Source organism: Onychostoma macrolepis, chromosome 07 (assembly GCF_012432095.1).
Source record: "Onychostoma macrolepis isolate SWU-2019 chromosome 07, ASM1243209v1, whole genome shotgun sequence".
NCBI classification, from domain to species: domain Eukaryota; kingdom Metazoa; phylum Chordata; class Actinopteri; order Cypriniformes; family Cyprinidae; genus Onychostoma; species Onychostoma macrolepis.
In genome coordinates, this window is record NC_081161.1 from 45,013,367 (window position 1) to 45,027,148 (window position 13,782).

At 40.8% G+C, this 13,782-nt stretch overlaps 1 protein-coding gene across 2 annotated transcripts; it reads right to left on the minus strand.

The window, feature by feature from the left end:
* Nucleotides 1–551: 551 nt before the first annotated feature.
* LOC131543289 (C-type mannose receptor 2-like) lies at nucleotides 552–11,310 on the minus strand. 2 transcript variants are annotated; one of them, XM_058780488.1, is made up of 5 exons: nucleotides 11,061–11,310; nucleotides 3,771–3,809; nucleotides 3,307–3,672; nucleotides 1,902–2,255; nucleotides 552–1,738 (listed from the first exon to the last, which is right to left on the minus strand). In XM_058780488.1, exons 1-5 carry the CDS (start codon nucleotides 11,176–11,178, stop codon nucleotides 1,377–1,379), a joined length of 1,239 nt encoding a protein of 412 aa, XP_058636471.1. In that variant the 5' UTR covers nucleotides 11,179–11,310; the 3' UTR covers nucleotides 552–1,376. The 2 variants fall into 2 exon arrangements, with proteins under 2 accessions (XP_058636471.1, XP_058636472.1); XM_058780489.1 differs by lacking the exon at nucleotides 11,061–11,310 and adding an exon at nucleotides 3,996–6,448.
* Nucleotides 11,311–13,782: the final 2,472 nt, after the last annotated feature.

The following is a 13,782-nucleotide window of genomic DNA, read 5'->3' on the forward strand; positions in this document are numbered from 1 at the left end:
ATATCATCTTCTGCTGCTGTTTCAGAATAAAAGTGTCTTATATTCTCTGTCTAAATACTTGATTGTGATTGGCTGGAATGTGAGCATTAAAAATTGTTACTTTTGTTTTTTTTTTGAAGATTTTGTTTATGAAAAGTCTAAATTTGTTTCATTTCATACTCCTACAGTTTACTGTATGTTTTTAGTTTGTTTGTTTAGAAAACAAACACGTTTGCATGTATAGCCTACACATCCTTGTTCATTTATGTCCACACCACATTTAGACATCCAGGCTGGACTATTTACTATGTCTGACGTGAAACAGAAGGATAAACAGTGCGTGTTACTGATCAAGTCATATTCCATTACATATCAGTCTTATTACTTTGACTCCTAAAATCCAACAATAAACAAAAATGTCAAATGCAAAACAATTATTTATATTTTTTTACAAAGGTGTCTTAAATGTTTTTAAAAACTATGTCAATGTAATTTTTGTTATTATCATGGGAATCAAATAGTAAATAAAATTTGCAATGACAAATGTACATAATGAAAGTTTAATCGTGTTTGTTCATCAGCTCCTTTTTAATAAACCCAAGTAACAACAGGGAAGTTACACTATTTGAACAATTTTAAATAGAATTTAAACCATTGTTGCTGTATGTTGTAACTGAATGATGATTCTGATGTTGGGAAACAATCAAAAGAGATGAGATTGCTGGTTTTACAGGAGTTTATTTGAGCTGCTGTTGTTGACGTTCTTATATGTGTAGCACAAATGTATTATAAAATATTTTATACCCAGCATTTTCTGCTTAAAGAATAAACAATATTTCAATTAGCTAAAGCACATAATGTTGGTGCTCACTAACACACATTCAACCAGTCATTTCTAATCTAAAGACATGATTAATACGTAAAATGTAATTTAAGAGAAATAGACGTATCCACACCAGCAAACAGAGATCCTTGAAACACAAATAAGGAGCTTAAATTCATGAATTATATCATAATAAAATAGAAAATATTATAAATGTATATCTAATAATGAGTATGTATAAAACAAATTTTGAAAGAGTTTCTAAAAGCAAAATATGTTAACAGCAATTCTGGCCATTGAGGCTCTTAATATGGAGCAAACAAACCCACTGGAATCACATCATGAAAAACAGACCCTCAAAAGAACAATTTAGAGTGCAGTCAATAACAGTTATTGTTTTGAACTGTTTGAAGTATCTGAGCAAAATATTTCTGCCTTTAACCCTCAGGTGCGACTGCCTGCTGAGCTAGAAATTATTATATGTAATATTATTGCTTTATAAAATGATTAATGAATTCAAAGGAACACACAAGCATTTTATCTCTTACATGAAAGTTCTGTGTATCTTTCTCTCTTAATATCTGCTGCAGATGAAGTTGAGTTTGTGGTGTTCAGGACGGCTGATCCAGCGCTGATCTCCTCCAGACTGAACTGCTCCAGATCTCACTGCGTCTTCACAGTCCTCCGCTGATGTTGTGTTCCCTGGAGCCCAGTTCTGATAGCACACAGTCTCTCCACTCACCCAGAACCAGATGCCCAAAATACGAGAGTAACGTAAACCCATCCACACCTCCGCAGTAGACGCCCGTTTAACCACGTTCATCACACGACGCTGAATCTCTTCTGAATGAACCGAGACCAGATCCACATGATTCTGTCTGCAGTATCTCAGAGCTTCAGACCACGTCAGACTCTCTCTGATCACAATCAGTTTATCTGGAAACCAAACAAACACAAGCAGAAACTAGAGAGAGACTGATCAAACACAACATGCAGAACAAACTCTGTGGATGAATTTGTCATGTCAGACATGTAGCAGCAACTTTAAGAGATCTGGAGGTGATGATGGATTGTGTGTGTTTTGTGAGGATCTGCTCACCTTCATGACACACAAAAGGAAAATGGTGGTTGTTGCAAGAGATATCGATCCATCGTCCCTGAGCATTCAGTTCAATAGCTGTACAGTCTTCCACAGCTCCTCCATGATTATTAGGTTCACCAGTGCTCCAGTATCTGAATGATGAGTTACTCTGATCTGACCACTGCCATGAGTCTCTGAACAGACCGATCCAGACTTGTGATCCAGATGAGTTATTATCTTTAATGATCTTCTCAACCTGTTGATTCTCATCTTGGTTCCTCACACTGACCAGATCAATGTGATTCTGTCTGCAGTAACTCTGAGCGTCTCTCCAGTTCTTCAGCTGATTGACAAAGACGAGTCCTGTGTTCGCTTCAAGAAAAACATATGGAAAAACATTCATGAATCAGTTTTCATTATTCTTTCACTGCTTTATGGTTAGGATATGAACAGGAGATTTGGTGTAAACATCAGAAACACGTCATTCAAAGACTTCAGCTGCTTCTAAACATATACTGAATATTCACAATATATTCAAGATAACATGTGAACATTGTGATGATTTTAAAGCTCTTTCTATTTCTCTTTATGTTTTCTTGCATGTCTCTGTTGAATACTGGATTCAAACACAATGAACATCACAAGAGAAACATCAAAAATAGGAAGATGTTACACTTCAGCTAAATGTGTCAGTTAACTTGTCCATGGAATGTATTTTGACTGTAGATTAGTCATTTATGCATTCATTTATAGTGATCATCTTGATGGTTGGCTGTTTTATGTTGTAATTGTTTTGAGGTGGTGTTCAGATCAGTAATGCTGGCTGTTCTTTGTCCAGGTTAAGAGACAAGAGCCTCCAGAGGTCACCAAATGAGACATCTTCATCTCTCAAACTAAAAGTACCACCAGAGAGTGAGTACACCAATTAGATGATGCTTTTGAATAGAAATAATTAGATATCAAAATGGAGGAGTCTGATTACTGTAAAGTTCAGAATGTTTTAATGAATTTGAGAAAGTTTTCACAGAAACCATAAAGAAACCCTCAGATGGGGTTGTGCATGTCCTGACTTTGAAGAGCAGACAACTGAATCATGGACAGGCAACAAAAGAAAGAACTGAAAGAGGTTTAGGATAATGAAGTTCAAATGCTGCTTTTCTTCTTTATAGGCTCTTTAATTTCCATTGTGACGAATTACCCCATAGTGTGACAAAACAAAAGTTTTCCTGGAAAATACAGGGTTTATACAGAAATGTACTCATCATTGAAGGTGTGACATACCCACAGTCTCTTCTTCTATATTCATGATTAAAATGAAAAAGTAATAGTGTTTAATATTGAATTATGTAATTATATAATATTGGATTTGGTCTATGCATCTAATCAATGAACATTTGTTGTCATTTTAAATAGCTGTACTCACTGCTGTTGTAGATGAAATGTCGGTCATCACTACATGACAAATCATGCCATTTTCCATTCAGCATCACAGCACAATAATCTCTGCCTTCTGGTTGTTTATCAGCCCAGTTCAGATAGAGCGCAGGTTCACCTGAAGACCAGTGCCATTCATCACGACCCGTCTTCTGCAGCCCAATCCAGACATACTGAACACGTCTATTATTAACACTCTTCTTCAGCTCGTTCAGCTCGTTCATGTCGTTCATGTTGTCAGCGGTGGCCAGATCTGTGTAATTCTCTCTGCAGTATCTCTGAGCTTCAGTCCAGGTCTTCTCCTCATTTATAAAGTGATACTGATGCTGAACACATTCAGATACGGAGCAGAGAGCTGTGAAAGAGAGGCTTTGCTTTAATGCTTTTCAGTACAGGATCAAACCGAATGAAGCCATAAACCATAAAAAAAAAAAACCCGACAAACACACTCACCCATGAGGAGAAGAATGAAATATAGCATTTGATCCATTTCTGAGAAAGAAACACATTGGAAAAGTCAAATATCAAAAATTCCCAGATTCATTTTGAAGTAAAATATGACAATTTCAGTTAGTATTTTAACAACTGAATGAATGCTACAAACATTATAATTTAGTCAACATTGACATGTCAAAAGTCTAATTCCAGTTAAAGAATGAACATGTGGGTTTTTCTTACTTCAGAGGTGGTGTGTTTCTGTCCTGAGTCTGATGTTTCTGTCTGCAGCTTCAAACTATGTGATTATTATATCTGCTTTCATCCATCATTTAGCACGTCACATCATTTTCATGTTTTACTTTCTCTATATTTGTGTATTTGTCATTCTTTCCCCTTATTTGCATTGACATCTCTCAGTCAGTATCAGTCAACATGCAGGAGTATGTACTTTAATCAAAAAACTTATGTACACATTATTCCACATCATATTTTAACATTCACAACTAATCAGCTGCTTTTACATTATCAATGGGCCACTTTTATATTTGGTACTGAAATAGACAACCCACTAATGATCTGACTGATGATGATTGAGTTAATTAGTGAAGACGGGTGATTACTGAGAGCCTTTAGAAACCCTCCGTTTGAGGAGCTTCAGTTAAAGAAAAAGAAACGTGTGAGTGAGTGTGATCATTCACAGAGAGTGTGTAGTGAGAGGAAGGACTGAAGGATAAAAAAAATGAGATAACGAGAAATATTCTTTCTTCTTAAAACTTAAAACTTAAAACTTTTTAGTGAAAATTCTTTTGTTTTTGCTTCATACTCCTGATGTTTGCTGTTTCTTTATAAAACATGTCCTCATTCATTTGCTTACATCCACAGTGCATTTACACCGTCAGGCTGGACTATATTTGCATCTCAGATGTGAAACAGAAGGATAAACAGTGAGTGTTATTCTATTTCATTACATATCCCCAGCCAACATTGATATGTGGGCCCCATATGGGTTATACCCGGGCAGCATAGGTTCCATGTGGGCATGGGCTGAAAATGGGCAATTAATGTTGGTCCTATGTGTGTTTCACAATGTGGGTCCCATATAGGTTTGAACATATGGGACCTTTATGGGATCTATGTGGGCAAAATTATTTCACACTTAAAATACATCCTTATAGCTTTAATTTTTTCTTGGTTAATAGTCACTTTTTAAAAAAGAATATAGATTTCATGGATCTGATTAATATAACTACTTTTTAAATGAAAATGAATTATTTTCTATTGTGATGTTTCATTTTGTTTGAATTATCAATATTACAATGTTAGCCTGCTTATGCATTTATCAAAATGTATTTGTTTTCTTTTACTGTAGCCTACACATTTTAGCAGGGACGATCATAAATTCCAACAGTTAATAACGTAAATGTCTCTGAGGTTTAAAATTGAGGTCATTTTTGTTGACTCTGACGTGTAATGTTGTTTTTGCCTTACATTTTTCAAGTCGTATAGCCAAATTTTGTTTATTTTAGGCTTTTCTGCTGTATTTTGTGGCTGCAGCCGCCATTTTTTCTCCTGAGGGAAATATACATTTCCAGCCAATATAGCACTAATTTTGAATGACATAATTCTGAATTTGCTTTCTGACATGAGTAACATGGGCTTTCAGGCTGTGTTACCACCAAATGATTATGGCTGTCGTGATTAAAGTTAAAAATGAGTGATGCTGATTGCGGCATTACTGCTTATGTTGCTAAGCCTTAAAACCAATCACACATCATGTTCATGTTGAGTTTATGAATGTAGTGGCCAATCAGCGTTTAGATTAGTCATCGCGCCGGAGTTTTGAATTTCGCGCTCTGAATTCTGCATTTTCATCATAAACAACAATGCAGCATGCAAGAGATTCATTTTACAGTTTGCACCGCTTCAATGATTATAACGAGAGGTTTTACAAAGGTACATAAAAATTATTTGTGGTATTAATTAATGTGACATTGTGAAATTTTGTGATATAATAAATGCTGTTGATTGAGGTTAACTTTTTTTGAACCTAGAATGTTTTTAACTGGTTTCCCATAATCATTAATCATGAAACATCTGTAAATGTCTTAATATATAAATATATAAAACACCCAAACCAGTAAAAATAAATAAATAAAATAAAAACTTCAACCATATACTGTAGGATGTATGTGATGTTAATAAATATTAGCCTACTCAGTACTTCAATTTAAAATTGCACTGCAACAAGGAGACTGTAAAATAAAGTGTAACCCAAATATGCAGCTGGACATTTATATCTAAACTTATGCTTTTACAGGTGGACTGAGGAAGAATACTACGATTAATGATGTGAAGGAGGCAGAAAAGGCTCCTAGTGGTTTACTGGGACCAGAGACGAGTGGAAAGAGATTAGAGAACAGCACGAGAAAGACCGTCTCCAGGACTGTTATCAGTTTGTGTTGTTTTTTTGTTTGAACAGATATAATTTATGCTTTTGTGCACATATAAACACTGATCAGCGGACAATGACGTTTTAATAAACGGAAAGTCAAGCCTGCTTGCTTGAAGCGTGAGAACCAATGAAGTACCGTTGAACTTCTTTATATATTCACTGATCAATGTTTATGTAAATAAAAGCTGAATATAAATCTGTTTACCATGTAATGCAATCATGTCTCTTCAGAAGACTTGCATTAAACCCCTCGATTCATATGGATTTGTTTCACAATGTGGGTCCCATATAGGTTTGAACATATGGGACCTTTATGGGATCTATGTGGGCAAAATTATTTCACACTTAAAATACATCCTTATAGCTTTAATTTTTCTTGGTTAATAGTCACTTTTAAAAGAATATAGATTTCATGGATCTGATTAATATAACTACTTTTTAAATGAAAATGAATTATTTTCTATTGTGATGTTTCATTTTGTTTGAATTATCAATATTACAATGTTAGCCTGCTTATGCATTTATCAAAATGTATTTGTTTTCTTTACTGTAGCCTACACATTTTAGCAGGGACGATCATAAATTCCAACAGTTAATAACGTAAATGTCTCTGAGGTTTAAAATTGAGGTCATTTTTGTTGACTCTGACGTGTAATGTTGTTTTTGCCTTACATTTTTCAAGTCGTATAGCCAAATTTTGTTTATTTTAGGCTTTTCTGCTGTATTTTGTGGCTGCAGCCGCCATTTTTTCTCCTGAGGGAAATATACATTTCCAGCCAATATAGCACTAATTTTGAATGACATAATTCTGAATTTGCTTTCTGACATGAGTAACATGGGCTTTCAGGCTGTGTTACCACCAAATGATTATGGCTGTCGTGATTAAAGTTAAAAATGAGTGATGCTGATTGCGGCATTACTGCTTATGTTGCTAAGCCTTAAAACCAATCACACATCATGTTCATGTTGAGTTTATGAATGTAGTGGCCAATCAGCGTTTAGATTAGTCATCGCGCCGGAGTTTTGAATTTCGCGCTCTGAATTCTGCATTTTCATCATAAACAACAATGCAGCATGCAAGAGATTCATTTTACAGTTTGCACCGCTTCAATGATTATAACGAGAGGTTTTACAAAGGTACATAAAAATTATTTGTGGTATTAATTAATGTGACATTGTGAAATTTTGTGATATAATAAATGCTGTTGATTGAGGTTAACTTTTTTTGAACCTAGAATGTTTTTAACTGGTTTCCCATAATCATTAATCATGAAACATCTGTAAATGTCTTAATATATAAATATATAAAACACCCAAACCAGTAAAAATAAATAAATAAAATAAAAACTTCAACCATATACTGTAGGATGTATGCTGTCCAGCTATCATCCATCTTCACATTGATCTTCAACAGATCACTGGAGCTGTGTGAAGTCCCCTCCTGCTTCAAAGGTTCCACCATCATCCCTGTACCCAAGAAACCAAAAATCACAGGACTTAATGACTACAGACCTGTTGCCTTAACGTCTGTGGTCATGAAGTCATTTGAGAGACTGGTGTTGGCCCACATGAAGGACATTACTGGACCCTTGCTGGACCCCCTACAGTTTGCTTACCGAGCAAACAGATCTGTGGATGATGCAGTTAATATGGGACTGCACTACATCCTGCAACATCTGGACAAACCAGGGACTTATGCAAGGATCTTGTTTGTGGACTTCAGCTCCGCTTTCAACACCATCATCCCAGACACCCTTCAGAACAAGCTGACTCAGCTCTCTGTGCCCACCTCCATCTGTCAGTGGATTACCAGCTTCCTGACAGACAGGCAGCAGCTAGTGAGGCTGGGAAAACACACATCCAGCACCCGCACCATCAGCACTGGAGCTCCTCAGGGCTGCGTTCTCTCCCCACTGCTCTTCTCCCTCTACACCAATGACTGCACTTCAAAGGACCCTCTGTAAAGCTTCTGAAGTTTGCAGACGACACCACAGTCATCGGCCTCATCCAGGACGGCGACGAGTCTGCTTACAGACAAGAGGTTGAGCAGCTGGCTGTCTGGTGCAGTCACAACAACCTGGAGCTGAACACGCTCAAAACTGTGGAGATGATAGTGGACTTCAGGAGAAACCCTCCTCTCCCCACTCACCATCATGAACAGCACTGTGGCTGCAGTGGAGTCATTCAGGTTCCTGGGCACCACCATCTCTCAGGACCTGAAGTGGGACAATCACATTGACTCCATCGTGAAAAGGCCCAGCAGAGGTTGTACTTCCTTCGTCAGCTGAAAAAGTTCAACCTGCCACAGGAGCTGCTGAAACAGTTTTATTCAGCTGTTATTGAGTCGGTTCTGTGCTCCTCCATAACTGTCTGGTTTGGGTCAGCCAGCAAATCAGATTTAAGAAGACTTCAACGGACTGTTAGGACAGCAGAAAAGATCATTGGTGTGCACCTGCCCAGCCCTCAGGACTTGTACAACTCCAGAGTGAAGAAACGGGCAGGTAACATCATCAAAGACCCCTCTCACCCGGACACAACTTGTTTGCACTTCTCCCTTCAGGCAGACGCTACAGATCTCTGTGCACTAGAACATCTAGGCATAAAAACAGTTTTTTCCCCCATGCCATCTCCAGCTTAAATAGCTAACACGTGGATCATTACCTGTGTTCTGTAATTCATTCTGGAATTCATTCTCCATCTTTAATTATTGCCTCCCTCTCAAGTATAATGTAAATACACATACATATGTTTATCTATACAGCTGTATATAGAGTAAATAATGCACAAATCTGTACATAAATCTACTGTTCCAGATTCATACTTATTATTATTATGATTATCATCCATTGTTAAGTCTTACTATTTAAATGTTTTTTTTCTGTTCTCATGTCAGATGTGTATTTATGTATGTATGTATGTATGTATGTATGTATGTACCAGGAGCACCTTAAAACCACAACAAATTCCTCGTGTGTTTGCACACCTGGCGAATAAAGCTAATTCTGATTCTGATTCTGATTCTGATTCTGATGTATGTGATGTTAATAAATATTAGCCTACTCAGTACTTCAATTTAAAATTGCACTGCAACAAGGAGACTGTAAAATAAAGTGTAACCCAAATATGCAGCTGGACATTTATATCTAAACTTATGCTTTTACAGGTGGACTGAGGAAGAATACTACGATTAATGATGTGAAGGAGGCAGAAAAGGCTCCTAGTGGTTTACTGGGACCAGAGACGAGTGGAAAGAGATTAGAGAACAGCACGAGAAAGACCGTCTCCAGGACTGTTATCAGTTTGTGTTGTTTTTTTGTTTGAACAGATATAATTTATGCTTTTGTGCACATATAAACACTGATCAGCGGACAATGACGTTTTAATAAACGGAAAGTCAAGCCTGCTTGCTTGAAGCGTGAGAACCAATGAAGTACCGTTGAACTTCTTTATATATTCACTGATCAATGTTTATGTAAATAAAAGCTGAATATAAATCTGTTTACCATGTAATGCAATCATGTCTCTTCAGAAGACTTGCATTAAACCCCTCGATTCATATGGATTTATTTTACAATCTCTTTATGAATGTTTTGAAGCATCAGAGTTTTGGGGAAGTAAACTTTCACTAGAGCAACAGAAATCGCTCAGATAAAAAAACAAAGATCTTCATTTGTGTTCTGAAAATTAATTAATTTCTTATGTGTTTGGAGTGACATGATGAAAGAATTTTCATTTTTGGGTGAATTAAGCTTTTAACTGTTAACTGTCAATTTTTTTGTTATGTAAGATTAGTTGCATAAGACCAGTTGTTGAGATGGTATGACCCTGTTGGTTTATCAAAATGTTAATGCTGATCAACATTTTACAACAACCTGAAAAGTATAAAAAATGTGTCAGAAAATGATAATAAAGTATTATATTGAACCTGTACATCATTTTAATGTATGATTAATTGCACACTTTCATGCTTTGCGAGTTTGTAGATTAATAAAGAGTGGAATGTTCATGCCGAAAACGTCTCCGGTTACTGTCGTAACCTCGGTTACCTGAGTGCGAGAACGAGACATCACGGAGAATTTCTCCGTTATGGGAACTCCTTCCCTTCAACCTTTCCTGAAGTCCTATTGGCTCACGCCAGTCAAATGACTGGCCAATTGTCGCGAAGCATGCAACCGTATGCAAATACTGACGAGCTCGAGAGGCAGTATAAAATGCGGTGCCCGCGACAATTACGTCAGAATCGGATACTGAACGCCGCTTAGCTGGTCGAGCAGCGAGCACGGCGAACACCGTGATGTCTCGTTCTCGCTCTCAGGGAACCGAGGTTACGACAGTAACCGGAGACGTTCCCTCTCGAGCTTTCACGAGACATCACAGAGAATTTCTCTGTTATGGGAACGATATTCAATCCCGCCGTGAGAGAGGCTACGAGCAGCCTGTACAAGTTACACACTCAGCGAAGAGAGAATACACACACACATAATTCCCACCAATAGCGACGCTTGTTAGGCGGGCTCGCAGCTGATAGGTGGAGGTAAGCCAATGAGCGTCTACACCCCAGGTATACGAAATTTGCATATCTGGTCGATAATATTGCAGGCTGTGCTGCGAACAGGGCAGAACAGACGCAACAATAGCATTGTAAGGTGCTGCACAGAGATAGCTGTGTTAAGCAGCAGAAGCATAACATGATCGTGGTAGCACTAGTGAATAGACACGAATAACTGGAGCTGCACTGAGTACAGGGCAGACAACAACAACGATAGCAAGAAGGCTGCGCAGAGTAATTACTGTGCGAGGCAGCAACACACATGTCCCACAATAGCGGTAGCAAACATAAATCAGTCACTCACCGACAACACTTGGGAGGCTAAGGACTGAACGTCCAGCTTGTAAAACCTGGCGAAGGTATTTTGAGAAGACCAGCCGGCAGCAAAGCATATATCCTGAATAGACATACCTCTCGACCATGCCCAGGAGGAGGCGATAGCCCTTGTTGAGTGGGCCCTAATGTGCAGAGGGCATTCCAAACCTCGGTTCGTATAAGCAGCCGTGATAGCGTCCACAATCCAGTGGGAAAGCCTCTGTTTTGAAACGGCCCGGCCCTTCGCGCAACCACCGTAGCACACAAAAAGCTGGTCAGATTGCCGAAAGCTGGCCGAACGGTCGATGTAAATCCTCAAAGCCCTGACGGGGCACACCGAAGTCTGAGCGTCCGCATCACACGAGGTCGATGACTCAGAAGACAGGGCAGACAACGAAACAGTCCAGGAATAGCCCAGTCTCGGCCGGAGAGTGACGCTGCAGTCACCGGGTCCGAAGCGAATACAGTCGCTGCTCACAGAAAACGCGTGTAAATCCCCTATGCGCTTAGCCGAAGCGAGGGCAAGAAGAAGTGCAGTTTTGAGAGATAGCTCCTTCAAATCAACGGATGCCAAATGTTCGAATGGTGGCTGTGAAAGAGCTCTTAACACCACCTCTAAGTCCCAAGGCGGGACTGAAGGCGGACGCGGAGGATGCAATCTCCTCGCTCCCTTAAGAAAACTCACCACCAGCGCGTGCCTCCCGATCGATTGCCCGCCCAGCGGGGAACGAAACGAGGCAATCGCTGCCACATAGACCTTCAGTGTTGATGGTAGAGATCCACTATCCAGTCTGTACTGTAGAAACCTCAGAACATCCGACACAGAGCAAGTAGCCGGGTCAATATGAGCATGACTGCACCATTTCACAAACACTCCCCATTTCAGAGCATACAAACGCCTCGTAGAGGGTGCCCGCGCCTCCGTGAGCGTGTCGAGCACACGAGAATGCAGGGCGCTCAGCTCCTCTGATATCCCCGAAGCAGCCACACATGAAGGCTCCACAACTCCGGGTTCGGGTGCCACACCGAGCCGCTCACCTGAGATAGCAGGTCCTTCCTGATGGGGATCGGCCAGGGCGGCGCCACCAGCAGCTCTGTCAGGTCCGGGAACCAAGGCTGGTTCGGCCAGTTTGGGGCGACGAGTATCATCGAAGCCCCCTCCTCCCTGATCTTGCATAGCACCAGTGGCAATATCTTGATCGGAGGAAACGCATACAGCCTGGCTGCCGGCCAGTGCGATGTCAGAGCGTCCCCCTTCAGATGAGAGTGAGACAGGGAGAAGAACAGCAGGCAGTGCGCATTCTCGCTCGTGGCGAACAGATCCACTTCCGCTCTCCCGTAGCGAGTCCAAATCATCCGAACCGACTCGGGGTGCAACCTCCACTCTCCTTGGGGAATCCCCTTCCTCGAAAGCATGTCCGCCCCGCGGTTTAGGAGACCGGGGATGTGTGCTGCTCTGATGGATAGAAAGTGTCGGTCCGCCCATAGCAGGAGACTCGCTGCCTGCTTGTACAAAGCCCTGGAGCGAACGCCTCCTTGGTGATTTATGTACGAGACCACGGACATGTTGTCGGTGCGAATCAGTACATGCCGCTGTTCCAGCTGCGGCCGAAAATCCTTTAGAGCTAAGAACACAGCTTCCAGCTCCAAGCGGTTTATGTGCCACCGGCTCAGAGGTTCTGACCACAGCCCCGAAGCCGGCATACCCTGCACACTGCTCCCCAGCCGCGAGTCGATCGTCCGTCGTGACCACAACGCGGCGTCACCAATCCCAGGAACCCCGGCTGAAGAGATCTGGGTTGCGCCACTGCCTCAGAGCTTCGATGCAGCCGCGGGAGACCGCGATGCTCAGACGGCCCGAAGTCCACGCCGTCCAAGGGACTCGAGATTTCAGCCATAACTGCAGCGGGCGCATGTGTAGTAAGCCCAGATGACATACCGCTGAAGACCCCATAGGAATCACCCACCTGAAGAAAAAACAGATTCTCAAAAGAACAATTCATAAAATTTACAGCTCAATAACAGTTTACTGAAGCATATATTTGAACTATATTAGCAAACATCTAAACAAAATGTTTCTGCCTTTTTAATCCTCAGGTACGGCTGCCGGCTGAGGCTGAAATTTTATATGCAAAAGTATTACTTTAACTTCATTTTCATTCATAACTTTGTAAAGAAAGTGAACACAAGCATTTTACTCCTTTCACTCTTAATAGCTGCTGCAGATGAAGTTGAGTTTGTGGTGTTCAGGACGGCTGATCCAGCGCTGATCTCCTCCAGACTGAACTGCTCCAGATCTCACTGCGTCTTCACAGTCCTCCGCTGATGTGCTGTTCCCTGGAGCCCAGCGGGAACGAAACGAGGCAATCGCTGCCACATAGACCTTCAGTGTTGATGGTAGAGATCCACTATCCAGTCTGTACTGTAGAAACCTCAGAACATCCGACACAGAGCAAGTAGCCGGGTCAATATGAGCATGACTGCACCATTTCACAAACACTCCCCATTTCAGAGCATACAAAGCGCCTCGTGAGGGTGCCCGCGCCTCCGTGAGCGTGTCGAGCACACGAGAATGCAGGGCGCTCAGCTCCTCTGATATCCCCGAAGCAGCCACACATGAAGGCTCCACAACTCCGGGTTCGGGTGCCACACCGAGCCGCTCACCTGAGATAGCAGGTCCTTCCTGATGGGGATCGGCCAGGGCGGCGCCA

What these genes read in the sequence shown, in the direction of transcription:
- LOC131543289 (XM_058780488.1), bottom strand. Translation starts at nt 11,178, where the DNA reads ATGGTCGAGAGGTATGTCTATTCAGGATATATGCTTTGCTGCCGGCTG. An exon ending in TTTCATTCTTCTCCTCATGG is followed by an intron (nt 3,673 to 3,770) that starts GTGAGTGTGTTT and finishes TCTCTTTCACAG; the next exon opens with CTCTCTGCTCCGTATCTGAA. An exon ending in TCCTTTTGTGTGTCATGAAG is followed by an intron (nt 1,739 to 1,901) that starts GTGAGCAGATCC and finishes TTTGGTTTCCAG; the next exon opens with ATAAACTGATTGTGATCAGA.